Genomic DNA, 20,449 nt, shown 5'->3' on the forward strand with positions numbered 1-20,449 from the left:
AGCCAAGAATATGAGACAGCCAAGGGCCAGATAATCATGTGTCTTGTGGGATGGCATCTGCTGCAAAATATGATTTACCTTGTTTCTAAAGCTGTCTAGGAAACTATGAAATCCTGGAGGTTGGAATGGAGATACTGGGGAGGAGTCTTAGAAGTCAGGCCACCCCTCCAAATCTTACCTCTCCCTTGGGATAGCGGTATCGATATTTATCTTGGTCCCGAAGTGCAAATTCTTCAGGGTAGTGTTCCTGGATTTCCTCATAGGTCATTTCCTCACAGACACCCTAAGAAAAATCATTTAGAAACAAAAGTTACCATAGTTCTGAGGCCAATGATTGTGGAACAGTAGCACATGAGCACCTGGTTTTCTGTGAACACAGCTCTAGGTTTGTGCCTGTTGTCTGACTTGTATATGTGTTTGTGTGCATGAAGTGTGTGGCTGTGCAGATGTGAGAGTGAGTGAATGTGTATAGGTGTGTTCAGGCTGAGTGTATGGTGGGTATCTCCAGCGTATCTCTATGATTGTCCCAACAGGTTTGTAGATGTACATTGTACATATAAGTACGTATTTTTATAAATATGTGGGTTTAGGATTTGTGACTGTGTTTGCATGTGTGTGTGTGTGCAGCATGCTTATGATGTGTACCTGTGGTTGGTTTAAGGACTTATGCCTTGTATTTGTGTATTTGTCTAGGCATATGTAGTGTGTTTGTGTGAGTGTGTGTGTGTACAGGGTGTCTGAGCATCTGAGAATGTGCCCGTGTGGATGTCTCTATGGTTTGTCTCTCCATGTGTGTCTCAGTGTGTCTGTGGCATGTCTATCTGTGACTATATCCCTGATTATGTCTCTAGTGTATATGTAGGTATCTGTATGCCTATGTCTGTGAATTTGTGGTAATATGCTTAAGGCTATGTGTCTGCATGCATGTCCGTGGTATGCCTCTCTGTGTCCAGGTGATGTAGATATATGCAAAAACTTCATGTGTGTCTATGGTGAGTGTGGCCATATGTATCTCTAGGTGTGTCTGTCTGTGTGTATGTGTGTGCACATATCGCGTAGATGTGATTGGTAGATGTGTCTGAGAGGAAGCCTGTGTGTCTGACTAGTGAGTCCATGTATCCATGAAGTGCATGTCTGTGAGTGTAAGCATACTTGTGGGTGTCTGTGACTGTCTATGCAAGTGCATACATGTGTGCACATCCACAGCAGTGCTCTCCCATTTTATAGCATTTCCCATCCTTTCTGTCCCTGCCTCTGCTCCAGGACCTCTGGCAGATAAAGAAACAGGTATCCACAGACATCTCAGAAAGCAAGATTTAGTAAGTTCCCAATGGTTTCAGAGTGGGCCTTTGGGAGACACACTCTTTTCACCCAAAGAAGGACTCGAGGGCTCAGAGAATGAGTTCCTCAGGAGCACATGAGAGCTTCCCATGTCCACTGAGAAATCCCCATAAGCGAGGTGGCTGCTGGTAGGGGTGGGAAGTGATGTTGTGTTTCTAAGACTTCCTTCTGGTTGTGTGGAATCCATTTAGACCTTCCTGTAGAGGGGGCAATAGGCTCTGGTTGTTGTCTTTTGAGCCATCTACTAGGCTTCCCTTAGGGGTGAGGTTCACCCCTGTCCCAGCCCACAAACAGCTCTGCAGTGTCAAACTTCTCCAACCGACACTGCCCATGGGAGAAACTACACCCTACTGGCTACATAAGTTCCTTCCAGGTTGGCTTTGACTTTATATTCTGAGGCATGTTGGGAGCCTGTTGTCTGTGGAAATGGCACTGACTCTTTACTGACTTAAGGCAAATTGCCTAACTTTGAATTTAATTTTCCTCATCTGCAAAATGAGGAGAATTACAACTAACTCACAAAATTACAAACTACCTCACAAAAGTGTTTTGAATATTATAGATATGTAGAAGAAACTAGTACAGGATTTATAAGGCACATTTTAATGACTCAGTCAATGGAACTAATTATTAATATATTATTGATCATGGAAAATAATCCAGAAACTTAGGCATCATTCTAAATTCTTGCTTCTTCCTCATCCACCCACTCATAGCCAATTCTTGAGATTCTACCTCCTAAATTTCTCTCAAATCTATTCCTTTTTCTTCCCTCTCCATCTCCGCTGCTACAACCTTAGCAGTTCTACAAACACACAATACCCTCTTTGCTTATGCTGCTCTCTCTGCCTGACATACCATTCCTGATCCTCTCTACCTGGCTCAGTGTTCCTCAACCCTCAGGCTTCAGCTAGGCATCACTTCCTCCTGGAGGGTCATAGCTGGGTCAGATGCCCTGCCCTGACATCTGTGTGCGCACAGTCTAGCCTATCAGAGCCTGTATCACACATGCTGTTTTGTATTCCTCTGTTTATTCCTCTATCCTGTTTAGCCTGAAAATTGAGTGAAGACGGGAACCAATCTCCATCTCCAGCACCACCCCAGAGCCTGAAATGAAGTAGGTATCCAATAAATGTTTACACCACACGTGGGCCAGAAACAAACAGTAACTGAATTCTTATGATGAAGAGTTTACATATTTGGTTGCATGTATTTTATAGAAAATATATGTGACATGTAGAACAATGCTGTTATCCCTTTTCTAAATATGTGTATCTCTGTACATCTATAGTTAGGTATATATGTAGGTATGTATACACACACGTACTTCTCGCTATTTATAGAAGTATATCTATCAAGCCAGTTAACCTACCTACACGCAAGTTATCTACACCTGTGGTGAAGTTTTTACTTTGGGGTCTACCAGTCATAACCTGTGGGCTGCTTCCTCATGTCAGTGTACCTATAGTGCACATGAGACAACGGAGAGGAAACAGTGCCTTCTCAAAGAGCTCAGGGAAAACCTGACCCTGAAAAGAGATTGCCGTGTCATGAGGGACAGATGAAATATTCTCCAAGTCTTTCTTCTTCATTCCATCTCCAATGCAACTACTCTGGTCCATTACACCCTCACCTCTTGCTTGGACTAATGCAGCCATCTTCACACTGGTCTACATGCCCATTCTGGCCCTCTTCCCACCTAGTCTCCACACACGGCCAGAATGGTCTTTAAAAAAAAAACGGAATCACATTTAGGCCACTCCTCCTTAACTTAGACCACATCAATGGCTTCCGATTTTTAAGGCAGCATCAAAATCCTTCAACGTGAACCATAAAGCCCCTATGAGCTGCCTTCTTTTCCAACCTCACCTCCCTTCTCTCTAGACCTCACAATCACTGTCTCAGCCTCTCTGCTATTCTTTCCTCAGTTCCCTGAACACACCATGCTCTCTTCTCACCTCTGGGCCTTTGTATGAGCTGTTCCCTGTTACTGGAACTAAATTTATTCCCTTACTTCTAGCCCATTTTGCCTGCTTCTTGTCTCACCTCTAGCTTTGTCTAGGAAAGTTTCCCTATAAATCTCCCACCACCAAGTCTTGCCAGGAGCACCCTCACCTTCTGAGCCTCCATAGTCCCTTGTACTTCCCCCCTCACAACACTTTGTCACGTGAGATGCAATGTCTTATTTACTGTCTGCCTTTGGGCTCCATGAGGGCAGAGACCTTGTCTGTTCTGGCCTTCATTGGATCCCCAAGACTGAGAATAATATCTGGTACATGACTGGTTGTCGAGAAATGTTTGTTGAATTAATTAGGTCCCCTATAGGAGTCAGAGCAGAGGCAATCCAGGGGATAGGCCCAGAGTCAAGCCCCATCACCCACCAGGAAATCCATCCCCCTCCGTCTCACCGCGTCAATCTCATTCAGGGCCTTCCACTGCTCGTAGGGGACACCCAGGGCCTCAGCTGTCTGGATAGTCCTCTTCATGTGGCTGGTCCACACCTTCAGAGAGCTGATGCCCTGGGATCGAATGAAGTTGGCCAGGGCATAGGCATACTGGGGAGTTGGGGGTGCAGAGGAGGATAGGAGGGGAGAAAGAGAGAAATGAAAGAAGACAGGGTAGCCATGAGAATAAGCTCAGATGTACCACAAATGGTGGAATGATGATGAACAAATAAGAGTACAGAGTTTAAATGTTTCCAATTTATAAAAAGTCATACTCTTGCCCATGTGAATAAGGATGAAGGAAATAGAAAAGAGTATGTGTATATATGTATAATGTGTGTCTGTGGCTGTGTGTATTGATGCTTGCTCACTCAACCTCTTACTCGGTTATTCATTCATTCAAACAGCCCACTTCTAACATTGTGGAGCTGGGGACAAGAGTATAAATGGAGGCACTCCACCCACAGTCCACCTCCCTTATCTTCCCATTTCTGCCTCCATCCTGCACTCCTAGATGCCTTGAGTACATGTTTGTGGATAATGTAATCACATGACTAAGTTCTGTCCACACCATATCTCTACTGATTCCCATGATTCACAAAAAGTGACCTCTTGGCCACCCCTTCGTCTGGGGGTGAACACCTGTGATGTGGCCTGCTCTTAGGTGGACACTCTGGGATAAGCCCATGTAGGCACTGGAAGCAGAGTCTGGGCCACAAAGGCAGGGATTTCTAAGGTTCTGGGTGCTCAGAGTGTGGTCTAGAAGTGGGAGGGGTAGGATTTGGGGGACATTTCTCTTTGACCCTGTGAATTCTCATTGCTTGAGCAGGGATCCTGGTACCCAGGTTCTAAGGGCATTCAAACATGTACAGAGTATGTGTGGCCATGTGCTGGGTACTGGGGTGGCCTGCTCTCAAAACAAAGCCAGTCCAGTGAGGGAAACAATGACATCACCAAGAGGAACCACGAAGGGATGGGGGATCCCAGATGAGCAAGTGATTTGCTCTTCTTCTGCATATAGATATGTTATTAATCACAGATTGTGTGTGAGGAACATCTACACAAATGTATAGCTACAGGCACACAATTTTATGCACAAATACAGGCATTTTTAACACACACTATAATTATGGATTATGAGTCAGTGTGAGCACCAGTTATGATGAGCACCAGTGCTCTGGTGGAAGGAGCCCTTGACTGGGAGGTAGATGACAGGGGTTAAACTGTCCTAGCTCCTTTACATGGCCTCCGTGTGTCCCAGGACGCATCCCTGCTCCTCTCTGGCCTTGTATCTCCTGCTTGTAAGGTGTGAACAGCATTAGATCACCCAGCCTGGTCTCTGTGAGTGTCACGTTAGCTAGTGGAAGCGGAGCACCCAGAGCGCCCCCTGGCACAAAGTAGGTGAGAGCTACTGTGATTAATTGTAGGTTATAGTCGATGGGAAGGTGCTTTGTAAACCATGCATGGTGTACTGTGCCCATGAGTGTGAAGATTGGGGCCAGGCGTGTGTGTTTACAAGCTCACAGTTGTGTGCAAGGGAGGCATGCTGTGTGGAGATGGCCACGTGTTCAAAGTGGGTACTGAGCTGTGAGGGCAGGGCTGTGGCCAGCCCCAACTGGGAGACCCCTGGCTGCAGGTGGGGCCCTGGGGAGGGGGTAATGCCTCTAGTGGCCTCTGACTCTGCTCTGAGAAGCAAGAGAGGTCAGAGTCTACCTGGAGAGGAGGTTGCCAGTCTGAAGGAAACAGAAAGGGAGCCACAAGAACTGGGCCTTCCAGTGTGGTGCCTTGCCTGGGAATCTGCCACCTCTGCAGTGGGGGATGCTGAGGGGCATCAGGAAGGCCTGGTTTTCAGCCCTGGCTCTGTCCTTTACCAGTTGTGTGACCTGGGGCCACTCTCTGCTCCGGACTGGGCTCAGCCTCCTCATCCATAAACTGGTGACGGTAGTGCCCATCCCTCAGAGCTGTTGTGAGGATTAAATGAGGCCACACATGTGGAAGCAGATGGTGCCATGATTGTGCACAGGTGTCCAGTAAATGAGGGCTCTCCCTCCATCCTGCACCCCATTTCCCACTTCTCCCACCCCAAGCCATCCTCCCAGCAAGAACAATACTTGTGCGAACAAGCCCAGGCCCAGGGCCAAATGCAGGGGAAAATGTGTCCCTGTATTTAGCCAGCACCCATAATGTGCAGGTCACTATGTTCAGCTGGACAGAAGAGACTCATGCCGTAGAGTCAGAGATGGACCAGAACTGGGAGAGATGGAGTCCAGGGCATGATGACCTGCTTGAGAGGGCAGGAGAGGACAGGGGAGGGCTTCCTGGACCAGACCATGGAGCAGGAGCTGGGCCCTGGAAGGGGGTGGGGCAGGGAGGGCAGGAAAGAACTCGTAACTGGTGGGGGACAAGTGCTGACACTGTGATGACCTGCAGTGGTGGGAGGGGGTGTAGCATCAGCCCTGAGTAAAGGAGGAGAAGGTGGATTCAAGGGTGAGGCACTTCAAGGCAGCTGTCTGTGCAAGTGATGCTCACCAGCTGACAGAAGACAACAGACTAGGTGGGGGAAGCTGCACAAGCGAAGGCAGAGTTGTGAGAAAGATGAGGGGAAGAGCCAGGCAGGGGCAAAGGGTACTCAGTGTAACGGGGCTGAAGGAGCAGCCAGATCTGGGCAGGCCTGGAGTGCCAGGACCAAGCTATCGGACTTGGAGATGCAGTCGGCACACGGGAGCCATCCAAGGATGGGTGAAGCCTGAGTGGCTGACAAGGTGGAAGGGTGAGAGTGACCAGAACCTGCTCTTACCCTGTTACTGAGTCCCCCCATCCTCAGGACCCAAGCAGTGGCCACCCACCCACCCACGGTCCACCTGGGCCAGCTCCACCCTCTGGGTGCATGGGGCCCTCCCTACCTGCTTTCCTCGAGCTGAGAGACCAGAGTCACCTCCGATGCGGCCTCTGAGGTTGAGTTCACTCTCACCGTGCCGGCATAGGTAGATGGAGCGAGGTGTGACGTGGATGTTCATGAGATAGTAGACTGTGCGACTTTGAATGTGGTCCTGCACTCGGTTCACCATGTAGCGCATGCCCACGTCGAAGATCTTGATGTAGGACAGGTGGCTGGGCCAGCCCAAGCAGGAGCAAGGGCAGCTCAGGGGCTAACAGTGGAGAGGCTGATCCCAAGAGAAAGCCCCAACCACACACCCTGCCTCCAAGCCTCCTCCACAACCCATCTCTCACCTACCTTTCCTCTAATAAGATACCAGGGCTTGCTCTGTTCTAGGTACCTAGAAGACTAGAGAACCTTCTAGAACCTAGAAGAAGCTCTAGAGATTTGGTTCCTGGCCACCCTGAGGAGCTGACTGCCTGCTACCATTTCCCTGTCTCCTTTCCTCAATCTCAGCTTGAGCCAGGCTCTTTTTACCTTCACTTATGACACTCCAGGCATCAGGGTTTCTCTCCTTTGTGGCTCACACTCCTTACATACTCAGAGAGAAGCAGTAATCCTCTGTGTCCCTGGCTGCCTCCAACATCTCACTAGCAGCTCCTGACTTGTCCACTCCCTCACCCTTTCAAATCTGAAGCCGAGCTCTGCCTCTCTGTCCTTTGAGCCTCTGCTACAATATATTGTACTTGACACTCCACAGGCAGCTACCAGATTGTGCCTGTGCACGCTTGTGTCTGTATGTCTCTCTCCTTACTCAGAAAGGGGAGTGGGTTGGGTTCTTTCCCTATCTGCCATGTAGTCAACAAATACACTGTGCTCTATTCTAAGCATTGTGCTCAGGGTGAGGACTCAGCATCTGCCCTTTGGGAGCTCTTAGGCCAGTCAAAAACATATACTTGGAAACACATGATCAATGCTTAACACCCATTCCACAAATAGTCACTCAATCTAAGGTATGCTAAGTACTGGGGTATGGGGTGGTCCACAACATCATTGGGGAACTGTGGTCCTTGCTGTAAGCCTTTTTGTTATCCCCTTGATTCTGTGCTCTGTCACGAACTAATAACTATACATGAAGTGATAATCAAACGTATTAAACAACCTGTCTGCAGAGGAGCTGGTAATGGGGGGCACTGACTAATCAGAGGACTAGAACCATGGAGCAAGACTTCTGAGGTCCTGCTATGTCAGGCATTAATCCTTTAGTTGTTGGACTGTAGGGAGTTCAGGGCGATCCCTGGGAAGAGGTAGGGGAGGCTGGGGCAATGGGGTGACACACCAGCAACCCCGGGTACAAAGTAACAAAACCAAGTGAATGGGAACAGCTGCACTAACCCAAGACAACTAAGGCAGTGGTTGACAGGTTTGGTTTCAGAATGCTTCTCTGATCTTCCTAGAGAAGGCCTTTCTATCTGCACCATACTTATCATGCCCAGCCCTGTCATCCATGTTTAACAGTTCCCATAGGGCACTTGCATTTGCTGAACATTTTTTTGTGCAGCTGGCAGAGAGTGGGGACTTTAAAGTGCATGAATCCTCATAACCATGCTAGGAAGCAGAGATTATTCTCTCTCTTTTATAGGTGAGAAAACTGAAACAGAGAGAGGAAGTGATTTGCCTAAGGTCAACCTCTCCAACCATCTTGTCTAGGATTTTCAGAGCCTAAGGGTAGAAAATATCTGAGGTAGCCTTGTTGCCTGGTTACTGTCTGTTCCTAATACTGGGTCCTGTGTGGCTCTAGAAGAACTTCCAAATTCCTCAGTTTAGTCTGACATTCTAGGTACGTGTCTTCACACACTGGTCCCATTTGGCCTCACCTTACTGTCCCAGGCCCATGCTCATAACTTTCTCTATTTCATTCTAGACTTTATGCTTTTGCTGGAATATTCTTTGAACCCTTCTACTCTCATTCAGTTTTAACTAGGCCATTACAAAGTGCTGTTCTCTTTGCTTGAAAAGACGTTCCTTGCCTGATTTCCAAAGTTGAGCTCCTATGCATCCATACTTCAAGAGACAGTATATTCACTCTCTCTAGGAAGTCTTCTTTGAGCCCAGGATCATGTGAAGTCATTTAAGAGGTGTTTTGTGCCACAAGTATTATAGTAGCTAATTCCAACGCCAACCATGTGCAATTCAAAGTAAAAATTATAAACTATATTATAATATGAGGAGGTTCTACCAAGTTCTGATTTTATTTTTTCCATTTTGACTCTTTCATACTGTTTTTGAAATATAAAATATTAAAAGCTTCCAAGATTATTTTCTTATTTTTGGTAGCCTCTACCTTGCTGGTACCCTAAACACATGTCTAGTCCACCTACTGGGTAAATCTGCTCTTCCAGATCTCTTCCTCCAAGCTGGGCTGGGTCTCCTCCTCTGTGTTCCTCCAGACCATTTGGTTTACCATCCCTACAATTCTGATCAACTGTATACTCACTGTCTTCCTCAACCAGGTGGGCATTCTATCAGAGCAGGAACAGCCCTTCCCTCTTTGGGTTCCTAGGGCACAGCTTAGGGCTGGCCCCTGATGCATTGACTATAAATGTCTATTGATGGAAAAATGATTAAATAAAGCCAACCTTCAGAATCAGTTGTCTTCAGGCCCAAATTGATTCATCAAACACTAACTGGGCACCTGCAGGAGTCTAGGCTGAAGGCTAGGGGCTTTCTCAATGCTGTTCTTTTACTTCAGCTTCCCTCCGTCAAACTTCTTTCACCATATGCTGCTAGCCCATATGATGCCTTTGCAGAAATTTGAAAAAGTTACACTTTCCTCAAGGCAGAAACAGTCTCACTACAGAATGCATGCCTTGATGAGAAAAACAAGTGTACCCTTGACATGGTTGTCCTTGCAAGTGAACAATCTTAACAATTGTACTTAAGGTCCTGACCCTTTTGCAATGAATGTCTAAGCCTCATGTGACACTTTTTATGATATAGCGATGTGGGAGGGGGAGAACCAGCTGGAAGTCTGAAAATAAGGGTTTGAGTATATATTCTGCTATTGACTTATTGTGTGGCCTCAGGTAAGCCCTTACTCTGCTCTGGGTCTGCTTTCCCATCTAAGTGAAGCAGTAACAATTCTCATCTCTTAGGACTTCAGTTGGACAAAGCTGGAAGAATGCTCTTTAGACTTCTTAGGGTTGTAATGACTATTTGAAGCCTCACACTTCTCACTTGGGGCCCAAAGGGTCTCAGTGACCACAGTCTCTTCTCATCACAACCCATTTTGAAAGAAAGTAGGGTTCTGGGAACACCTTACGTCTAAAACTCACATCTTCCCTGTACTGCCAGCTAACACCTCTCTAATCTTTAGCTGGTATTATGAATGAAAGTTTTATATTTTTCATGTGTCTTCCCATATGTCAAGGTACTATGGAAGCTACCTGAGGAGAGAACCCACCTCTCTTGCCCTTATTTACACCCCCTATGTACTCCACAGCCCAAAAAGTCCAAATACTTATTGACTGAAGAGGTATATGGGCATTGTGAAAGGAGATATAACTAGGAGATAGAATATGTGGTTAGAATTCTAGCTGTACTCCTGACTTGTGGTGGGAGCTTGGGTAAGTGGTTTTAGCTCTCTAAGACTCAATTTCCTCTTCTTGAAAATATATGACCATAAGACCTATTTTGGCCTCCTTCACAGGGGTGCCGAGGGGATTCAACAAAACAGAGAAGGTGAACATGTTTGGAAACTGAAGTGTCATACATGTGTGAAGAATACTTTTGGAAAAATAATAGCAATAACCACAGGAGTGAGGCATTTGTTCCCAGAGATCAGGGTCCTGATTGCTGTCCATATTGGTCAGGAAAGCACTACTTCAGTCCTCTCGTGAACAGCTTACACATCAAGGAATCACCACCTCATGGATAATTAGAGCTCGAAGGGCCCTTGACGACAGATCATCAAGGTCAGCTCCCTGATGTTACAGATCGAGAAGTTGAGGCCCAGAGAGGGAGGACATTTCCCCAGGTCCTACAGGACAAAACAGGGCTAAGGATCCAGAACTGGACTTTGGGGTTCTGGGCTCTTACCTGTCCAGTTCATCATCCAAGGGTTGGTAGTTGACCTCGTAGCACTCTATTCTCTTTAGAAAGTCTTCCAGAACTTTTTCCCTGTCACAGTCTATGTAATCAGGGCTGCCAAGTTTCACTTGCTAGGAGAAGGGAGGACAGAGGGACCATGGGAGACAGAGTCTGACCGTGGGAAGAGCCCTTAGAGATCATTGAGTACAATATCCTTCATAATAAAGATGAGACTTGGAAAAAAGGTCTTGCCCAAGTTTACAAAATCAGTTAATTGAAGAGAATCTGGACTGTGTGATTCATCATTCCTTATCTCTATGTGGTCAAACAAGGTTTTTTACATTATATTCAGTTGCAGAGCACACACTGTTTAAGCAGAACATTTATATGAGGGCCAGAAATTGTGATGTGAGAAGTGGTTAAAGAAGAGGAACAGGAGATCTTGGCCCGGAGTCATAATGGCTTACATGTATCCAGTGTTTACTGGGAGAACATGGCATGTTGGCTTTAGATTTCTAAAGGGCTGGATCTTCTAATCCTCCAGGACTTACCTTCTCCATCCACATTCTGTATCTCAGCGAATGGTACTATCACCCACTCAGTCACTTGAGCCTAAAAGGAATCTGGGAGTCATCCTAGATATGTCTTTTTCTATCATCCGCCACCTCTTAGCAGGTGCCAAATCCTCTCCACTCTATCTTCTAAATATCTCTCCAGTTGGCTTCCATTCTCTCTTGCCTGGATGTTCACTATAGCTTTGTGACTGATTACTTTGTCTACAGTCTTGCTACTTCTTATGTATTCCCCATACTATCAGCTAGAAGGATATTTCTAGCATGCATATCTGATCATGGCATTTTTTTGCTTAAAACCCTTGACAATTTCCTCATATATTTTAGGACAAACTATGAATTATTTTAGTGAGTGACTCATGGCTTGTCATGATTGGGCCCCAAATGATTTCTTCTTCCTCATCTCCCATTGCTCCCCTATTCCTCCACACATTTTGCTTTAGCCAACCTAAGCTACTTATAGTTCCCTGAAGATGCCAATCTTGGTATACGCTATTCCCGTATTTCCAATTTTTCACCTGATGAATTCCTATGCATTCTTCAAGGTGCAGATTAGCTATTACCTTCATTGAGAAGCCTTCCCTGATACACCCCTACCCCTCCAATGCAAGGTTAGGTCCTCAACACTGTGCACCCACAGCCTCCTTTGTTCCCTCATTTCAGCACTGATCTCACAGATTTATGTCTATAAACTTGTCAGTCTCTCTAACTAGACTGTGGACTATGGGCAGGACTCTCCTCTATCTGTTTCTATGTCTCTAATACCCAGAATGGCCCAGCCGAGGTGTATAGATTCTATTTTTGTTGAATCAATAAATGGATAGATAGAAGGATGGATGAGGAGGAAATAGAGGGATTAGACGTGTTATAAGCCCCAAAGGACAAAAAGAGGACCAATGAGTGGAAATTTCAGGGACGCAGATTTCAGCTTGATTGAGCTGCATTTGATGAAAGCAATAAGCTTCTTGTCACTGGAGGTATGAAGAGAAAATCCAGACAAACATTTAGCTGAGATATCAAGTATCTGATGGAGGGCTGCAGGAGGTAACCTTTAAGGTCTCTTCTGTCCCTGAGCTCCAGTAATTTGATGAAATAGGGAACAATAAAATGTGGTGAATGATCTGCTTCTAGATAACATGCCTAGAATCTAAGAGCAGTGATAGTTCTGATACAAATTGTGAGGCAGAATAAAGAGCTTTCCAGGTAGACAGCTAAGCCTGAGTTCCAGTCCTAGTTCTACTTCTTTCTGGCTATATTAACCCTTGACAACTCACTTCTCATCTTGGAACCTCAGTTTCCTCTCTCCAACACTGAAATGATTCCTAACATGCAAGTTTGTTGTGAAAAATTAGTGAGAGTCAAGCTTGGTACCTGGTGCACACTAAGGACTCTCTCTATATTGGCTTCATTTAATTTTATAGGATCATTGTAGGCCAGGATAGTCAGGGAGTGTTTATATAGGAAGTGGGAGGAGAAGCCTGGGGAAGAATACCTCCTTTAACCTAATAGAGGTCTTTTTAGGCATGATCTGAGTCTGAGGTAAAGTAAGGAAGAAAGGTAACTGGTGCTCCTTACCCTAATGTTTTCTGCAATGATGCCAGGGTCATTACAGATGGACTCAATGAAAAAGACCTATAAGAGAAACAGAAGAGAGATTTCAAGCAGGGAATTCTGTTTGGTAGGAGCCAAACACTGCTTGATCCCTTTTCAATGGCGCTGAGTCATCCCTAGAGGCATTTCTGACAACATAATTTCATACAGTGGTGTTTCAGGATTCTGAGTTTTATAAGGCATATTGGCTCTAAATTGAATGGCCCAAGATTGCTGTTTTGTGTTTTTACTGGTTTTTAGTTCTTACATATGCTTTCTGTGGCGATTCTCTCCCCTCTTTCCTCATCCCTACCCTCATCTCCAGTGTCAGCCTGTTGGAAATCATCTTCTATTGCCTAATGTGGCACCTCTCCTTCTCTGTTCTGTTTTGCTGCTTCTAACTTTGATCTCGAAAGCCATACAACCAAATTAGAATGTTGAGCCTAGGGTAACTGATTTGGCAGCTCAGAATCCCGTGACTTCCCTTTCTTTGGGGTTTGTGCTGGATAAGTAGGCTCTAGATAAGAGTGGGAGTGTCATAAGTGGAAGATAAAAACAACAACAAACAAACACAGAGATATAGAGATTATATTGGGGGTTCCCAGAAGGGAAGCGGGAAGGAGAGTGGGCTAAAGGAGTAAAAGGGCGGATGTGTATGGTGATGGATGGTAATTAGCCTTTGGGTGGTAAATATGATGTAGTCTGCACAGATATCGAAATATAATGATGTACACCTGAAATTTATATAATGTTATAAACCAATGTTACCTCAATAAAAAATAAATAAATAAAACAAAAAACAATAAAGAGTGGGAGTGTTCTTGTACCTTGTAACCATGTTCTTTAGCAAACTGCAGAATCAGTGACCGTCGTTCTCTGGTAGTGTTGGTGGCATCAAAAACCTAGAGGCAGATGGAGATTGGTTTACTCAGAATCTGGCACTGATAGAATGCCTACTCTTTGACCATCCCTGTACTAAGTAGAGGGCTTCCAGGAGGGGACAGAACTTGAGCAGGGTCTTGAACGATAGCAAGGATTTGGAATCGGCTTATGTCAATTTCTCAAGCACTCACTGAGCCCTTACTGTCTTTCCAGAAATGTAGCAGACTCTGTAGGCATAATAAGGCAAGAGGAAAATTGTGGGTTTTTATTAGGGCCATTTTACAGGTGAAGTAGTTGAGATTTAGAGGAAGGATTTGCCTTAACCAAAGTCACTGAGAGTTGCTGACAGAGCAGAGCTAAAACTGATTTTCTCAACTCCTAGTTGAGGCTTCTTCCTTCTCTATCACTTTGGAGCTCTTTTTTTTTTTAACAGTTTTATTTATTTATTTATTTTTTTGTGAGGAAGATCAGCCCTGACCTAACATCCATGCTAATCCTCCTCTTTTTGCTGAGGAAGACCAGCTCTGAGCTAACATCTATTGCCAATCCTCCTCCTTTTTTTTCCCCCAAAGCCCCAGTAGATAGTTGTATGTCATAGTTGCACATCCTTCCAGTTGCTGTATGTAGGACGCAGCCTCAGCATGGCCGGAGCAGCAGTGCGTCAGTGCGCGCCCGGGATCCGAACCCGGGCCGCCAGTAGCGGAGCGCGCGCACTTAACCACTAAGCCACGGGGCCGGCCCCTGGAGCTCTTAAAGAACAGGAAACAACTCCCTATCCTCAGCACCTTAGATGGGACCATTTATATATTTGAGGATCTCTTTCCCTTTTAGAATTTATAAATCCTATCCCAAGGGTCTATGAGATTAAATTGACTAGATGTTTAGGTAAATCTCTAGAACTCAAAAATGTTTGTACTATAGTCTTAAATTCTAGTGTAGTCCTGCTGAATTCTTGGGGGTGGAGTGGTAGAGCCTAGTGGTTAAGAGTGTAGATTCTGGAGCTATACAACCTGGATTCCAGTTCTGGCCCTGCCACATACACACTGTACCATCTTGGGAAATTATTTAATCTCTCTGTGTGCCAATTTTCTGGGCTATAAAATGGGGCATAATAACAATTATGTTATGTCCCCCTGTCTCACAGGGGAGGGGGAATTAAATTAATATGTGCAAAGTACTTAGAGTAATGTATGGAACATAGTAAATGCTCAATATATATTAGCTGCTCTACATCCCAACAGAAACCCGAGGGAAAATGCAAATTTCTTTACCGCAACATGACCTTCCTCATGGCTGAGATAGTCATGGACATCTTTCAGGGCTTCCAGGGCACACTGCCTGAAAAAGATGGAGAAAGAAATAGAGACAATCCCTATCCCCAAGATGGGTTCCTCTCTATTTTTCTGAATTATCTTTAGCACCATGTCTCAGATGTCCTACATTAAATTATTCATCTATAAAATATCTACACAAGGTGTCCTGTGTTCTAGGCACCATGACAAGCACAGAGAGGTCACGCAGTTGTAAGTGGCTCTGTTTGCACATCTTAGGGGCAGGCACAAAGTGGCATACCCAGGACACGTGGACTAATGATGGAAGCCATGATATTAAGGGCTCCAACCCTTGAAGTAATAGAGCTCAAGCTGAACTGGTTCTTGACGCCAGGTAGAGCCTGGGTATATGGTCTGTGAAGTAGAAGGCATTCCTGGCATGGGTAACAGTGCAAGCACAGGTATGATAGTAGTAATGTATTTATGCTTTCCATAAAAATCTATTTAGTGATTACTCTGTGCTGGGTTCTATTATGAAGGCATGGATCAATAAATGAGACCCAGGCTCTATTCTAGCTAGCCATGGTGGTTTAGTGGTTAAGATTTGGTGCCCTCATCACCAAGGCCCAGGTTCGTTTCCTGGTCAGGGAACCACACCACCCATCTGTCAGTTGTCATACTGTGGTGGTTGCATGTTGTTGTGATGCGGAAAGCTATGCCACCAGTATTTGGAATACCAGCAGGGTCACCCCTGGTGGACAGGTTTCAGTAGAGCTTCCAGACTAAGACACACTAGGAAAAAGGACCTGGCCACCCACTTCTGAAAACATTGGCCATGAAAACGCTATGAACAGCAGTGGAGCAACGCCAAAAGACTGGGCAAGATTCCACTCTGCTGTACACAGGGTCACTAGGAGTTGGAATCAATTAGGTGGCACTAACAACAGGGCTCTGCTCTGGAAGTCCTCAGTCTTACAGAGGCGAGAGACCTCGAGGTTGAATGAATGAGACTGGAGAGACTGGAGTAGGCCAAGCTATTGAGACTCTTGTCTCTAATGCTAGGCTGAGAAGTTTCCACTCTCTCCTGTCAGAGGTAAGAGACTATTAAAAGTTCTTAAGCAGGGGATGGTTATGACCATAAAGAGGCTTTGTGTAGGATGGTAAAAGGGCTGTCTCAACCACACTTTGAGAGCCTAGAGGGCCTCCTCGCTAACCCAAGATGCTCTGCTCCCCTCCCCCATCATCTGAACAAAGCCCTCCCTCAGCCAGGGCGCAGCACAGGTCCCTAAAATATTAGGTACTTACTTCCTGATAAGTAGGGCCTCCATGTTGTCTGGGAGAAAGAATTCGTAGTTCTTGTAGCTCACTGCTTCTCGGCGATACTGGCCTAAATTAAACACTGAAAGCAGGGAGCCCTGGTAAAGAGGTTGGGAAGATCCCAGTGGCAAAAAAAATGTCCTTGCTGGGAGGGATCTCATAGAAGAAGGTATAATTTTTAGCTATATAATATGCTTATAAAGCTTCAAATTAGGACTACCAGCTCATTTAGTCCTTAGAACAGCCCTGTAAAGTAGGAATCACCATTCTTATTTACAAATGAGAAAATTGAAGTTCAGAGATAGTAAATACCTTTCTCAGTTAATAAGTGGGGAGCTGGGATTCAAACTCAGGTCTGTTTGATTCCAAAACTGGTGGTCTTTCCACTATTCTATTTTATCATAAACTCCAATTGTTTTAATGCCCTACTCCATTGGAAAGATAAAGAAATTGAGATCTAGGGAGTAAAATCAATCACCAAGGGTCAAACAGTGAGGCAGCTGGTGACAGAACTAGACTGAGCTTTCTGAATCCCAGTTCAATGTTGTTATATTGTTCTGTATCATGAGAGAGAATCTAAATGTATTGCCCTCTCTAGGCCATACTTTCTCATTTATAATTGAGAAAAACTACAGAGGAGGGAAGGAAAGGAAAATAAAGGGGATAATAGGTGAAGAGATAATATAATATTTCATTTATTCATCCAATGAATACTTTCTGCAGTCTACTCAGTGAAGTAGGACATGTATTCTGTGGTGTCAGACATGAACTAGCTCTGCGTAATGGGGCCCCAAGGAGCTCACAGTACAGCAGGTAGGACTGAGAGTAAACCTGTAAACAGAGAGTTCCCACTCAGTTTGTTAAGTGCACTGACAGAGCCATGCAAAGGAGTAAGGGGGAAGGAAAGACTAATTAAACTTGGAGAGATCTGAGATGGTTTCTTGGAGAAAGCAGCACTTGAACAGGTCCTTTTAGGAAGGCAGGCCTTTTACAATCAGGAAGGGGGGATGGAAGTGGGGAACAAAGACACCCCAGGTAGAGGAACAGCTTGAACAAAGGTACGGCATTGGCAGAAGGCAGAACATGCTTAGGGGATGATGAGTCATCCACTGTGACTGAGGCCTGAGAAATTGGCAAGGGCTGGTCATGGAGGGCCTTGAATGACAGGCTAAGGAGCTTGGATTTAAACCTGCAGGCCAAGGGGACCTTGGAGGCTATAGGAATGGTCAGCTTTGTGCTTTGAAATATAACTCTGAGGGCCTCTGTGAGAATGGACTGGAGTGGAGCAGATGGGAAGCAGGCTCATTAGAGCAGAGACCCATCCACCACTGTCCCATGTGCCCCTACACTCAGCAGAGGCTCCCCAGAGCCTGCAGTCCTCCACGAGAACTGTTCCTTCTCCTCTTCTCTTCTGCCAATGTCCTACTCCTCCCATAGGACCCAGCTCAAACATACCCTATCTGGAAGCTTTCACTGCCTTCCAGTTGGTGATTTCCTCTATGAGCCCTCTCAGCACCCTGCTCTGGGATTCCTAGGTGACATAAGGTATTCTTACGCATCCCAGCCAGATGGAGAACTCTTCAAGGACAGGGTGTGACTCTCACCCATTTTTGCGCCTCCAATGCCTAGCATGGATTTTGGCACATGGAAAACCATTGGGAAACTCTTCATCAGTGAATTAGAGAAAGAGAAAGTACATGAAGGGAAAGAGGAAATGGGAGAAAGAGAAGAGAAGACTTGGAGAGAGGGAGGGAAGGGGGCAGATAGATAGGGTGTTGGGATGAAGAGAAAGGAGGGGAAGAGAATGTAGAGTACAGGGAGGGGAAGAGAATGTAGAGTACAGGGCCAATGTGGGATTCTTTTCTCTTCCCATCAGTAGAGCCAAGAATCAGACCTGGCACAGTGAGTGTCAGGCTTTGGAATCAACCAGATGTGGGTTTATATCCTGGTTCCGTCACTTACTGGCTATGTACCTTTACACAAGGCACTTCACCTCTTGGGCATTAATTTTGTCAACTGTGAAATGATGATAGTACTAGTTCCTCCTTCGTAGGAGTACTTAAGAACATCTTAGAACTTAAGAATAGATGTGAGTTCTTTGAGGACAGGCATCCCATCTTACTTCTCTTTCTTTGCCCAACATCCAGCAAGGGCCTTGGCACAGCTGTGTGCTCAACAAATAATTAATGATTGAGTGAATAAATGAATGCTTGAGGAGGACTGTTTTCTGCACTGGGGACCAGTGCTCCATTTCACAAGACAGAGTCTAAATACTTGCTTAGTGCACCAGTAAAGGAGAAACATGACCCCAATAAAATTTTTCAGATAAGTTGATATTCTTTAAAAGCATCAATATAGTCACCAGGGGATAAATAAAAACCTTTAGTAGACTTTCTTACATTCACTGTTTTTATTCTGAATTACATATGACTTGGGGGCACCCTATCTTTTAGTGTTTAGAGCCTCCAAATGTCTTAATCTGGTCATAATTGAGAGACAGAAATGAACATAACCTAGTCCCCTGCCCCCTGAGCAGCTGCTGGGGAGACAGACCCAGAAATACACTGCAACAACACACTATGTAATTAGTGTTTGCATAGAGGGGGCAGTAGGAAGAGTTGGCCTGGGAGCTCAGAGAAGCACAGTCCTCCTCCGGGGAACAGAGGAATCAGATAGGAATGGGGATATAGGGTGGCGGATAGAAAAATCAAATGGAGAATAGAAGAGTGATTGCTCAATAAGGGGTAGTAAGCAGAAAAGAGACCACATTGAGGAGAATGGAAAGTTGGAAGTAGGAAGCTAGGGAGGAGGTCGACAGGCAGGGAAGGAGGCCCCTCTGTAGGAGGAAAGAAGCAGGACAGGCTCAGACCTAAGGAGAGGTTTGGAGAGAGCAGAAGCCTTCTGGACTCGGGAGGATGAGGTGACCTAAGGTGCCCAGCTTCAAAAAAGACCCTGTGGGGGCCTCCAGGCTGTGGCTTCAATGTGCTTCAACAGCTCCTAAGGTTTGAAGAAAATTGTGAAGAAATGTTGATGCTAATAAAAATAATATTGTTGTGGTAATAATAGTAATGGCAATAAAAATAGTATGTTACTCATAGAGTTGTTTGGAGGTCTTGCAATAATGGAGCTCCTTGAGAACAGACATTTCATCTTACTAATTTTCCTATGCCTGCACCTAGCATGGGGTTGGGCAGAGTATGTGCTCAAGAAATTGTAAAATTTATGAGTGTATTGGCAATGGTAGTAGTAGTAGTAGTAATAGTAGTAATAGTAGTATAGTAGCAGTAATAGTAGTAATAGTCCTAATACTGGTAATAATGGGTTGAGATATTCCTGGTACTGAGGGCTTTGTCCCTTCTGCCACCTGCTACCTTACTCTGTTTTCAGCCAGTAGCCTGTAGATGGCTGTAGAACAAAGAGTTTCAGACATATACCTTTAGTTGGTGTTCCTATCCAGTTGAGATATCTTGTCAGCTTCGTGGAGATGTAGGTCTTTCCTCGAGCTGGTAAACCCACCATGATCACCATTGTAGGGGAATTGGTAAACTGGGGTATGGTTGCTGGAAGACAAATAGAGCCTCAAAAGCTTATCCCCAGGTTTTCATGATCTTCTGGTATCAACTCAGAGATGTAGCATTGGAAAGAGCATCTCTCCCACCATTGTAACAAGAAAAAAACCCTGGAAAATTGCAAATTGACTTCTCTTGAATTCATCATAAAACTGAGATAGCAGTGCAAACAGCTAACCCCAAATCTGTAGAGACAGGTATCTGCAGGGAGCAACAGGGCCCAGGTATTTGCTTATTCTTTTGCAGATACTACTGAACAACATATACACTCATTAGATTCAGTTAAAAATCGTTAATTAATTGTTAAAGGTTGGTTGTGGGCTAGTGTGAGAATGTGAAGCCCCTGAGTGGTGCAGACACAGGTGGTTTTGCATCCTCTTGCAGACTTTTCCTCTAGGAATTCCACCAGGTGCTGACAGGAAAGACTGAGAAGAATCCTCAGAAAGATATCCTATAGTTCTGGCTTGGGGAGGGAAACAGAACAGCAGCCATCGCT

The 20,449-nt window shown here is 45.2% G+C and overlaps 1 protein-coding gene across 2 annotated transcripts in view; it reads right to left on the bottom strand.

Moving 5' to 3' along the window:
* Window positions 1-20,449, bottom strand: part of PFKFB1 (6-phosphofructo-2-kinase/fructose-2,6-biphosphatase 1) — a 94,834-nt gene that overhangs the window by 7,597 nt on the left and 66,788 nt on the right. Inside the window, exons 2-10 of one of the 2 annotated variants that reach the window (XM_087426932.1) lie at window positions 19,819-19,944; window positions 16,373-16,400; window positions 15,068-15,134; window positions 13,742-13,816; window positions 12,900-12,956; window positions 10,762-10,883; window positions 6,689-6,896; window positions 3,750-3,896; window positions 179-283 (exon numbers count right to left, since the gene is read on the bottom strand). In XM_087426932.1, the coding sequence (XP_087283058.1) occupies window positions 179-283; window positions 3,750-3,896; window positions 6,689-6,896; window positions 10,762-10,883; window positions 12,900-12,956; window positions 13,742-13,816; window positions 15,068-15,134; window positions 16,373-16,400; window positions 19,819-19,944 (935 nt within the window). Of the gene's footprint in view, window positions 1-178; window positions 284-3,749; window positions 3,897-6,688; window positions 6,897-10,761; window positions 10,884-12,899; window positions 12,957-13,741; window positions 13,817-15,067; window positions 15,135-16,372; window positions 16,467-19,818; window positions 19,945-20,449 lie in introns of both variants that reach the window. The other variant, XM_004443224.3, reaches the window with a different exon arrangement.

This window comes from Ceratotherium simum, chromosome X, assembly GCF_057802395.1.
Source record: "Ceratotherium simum simum isolate JZ-2026a chromosome X, ASM5780239v1, whole genome shotgun sequence".
Taxonomy (NCBI): domain Eukaryota; kingdom Metazoa; phylum Chordata; class Mammalia; order Perissodactyla; family Rhinocerotidae; genus Ceratotherium; species Ceratotherium simum.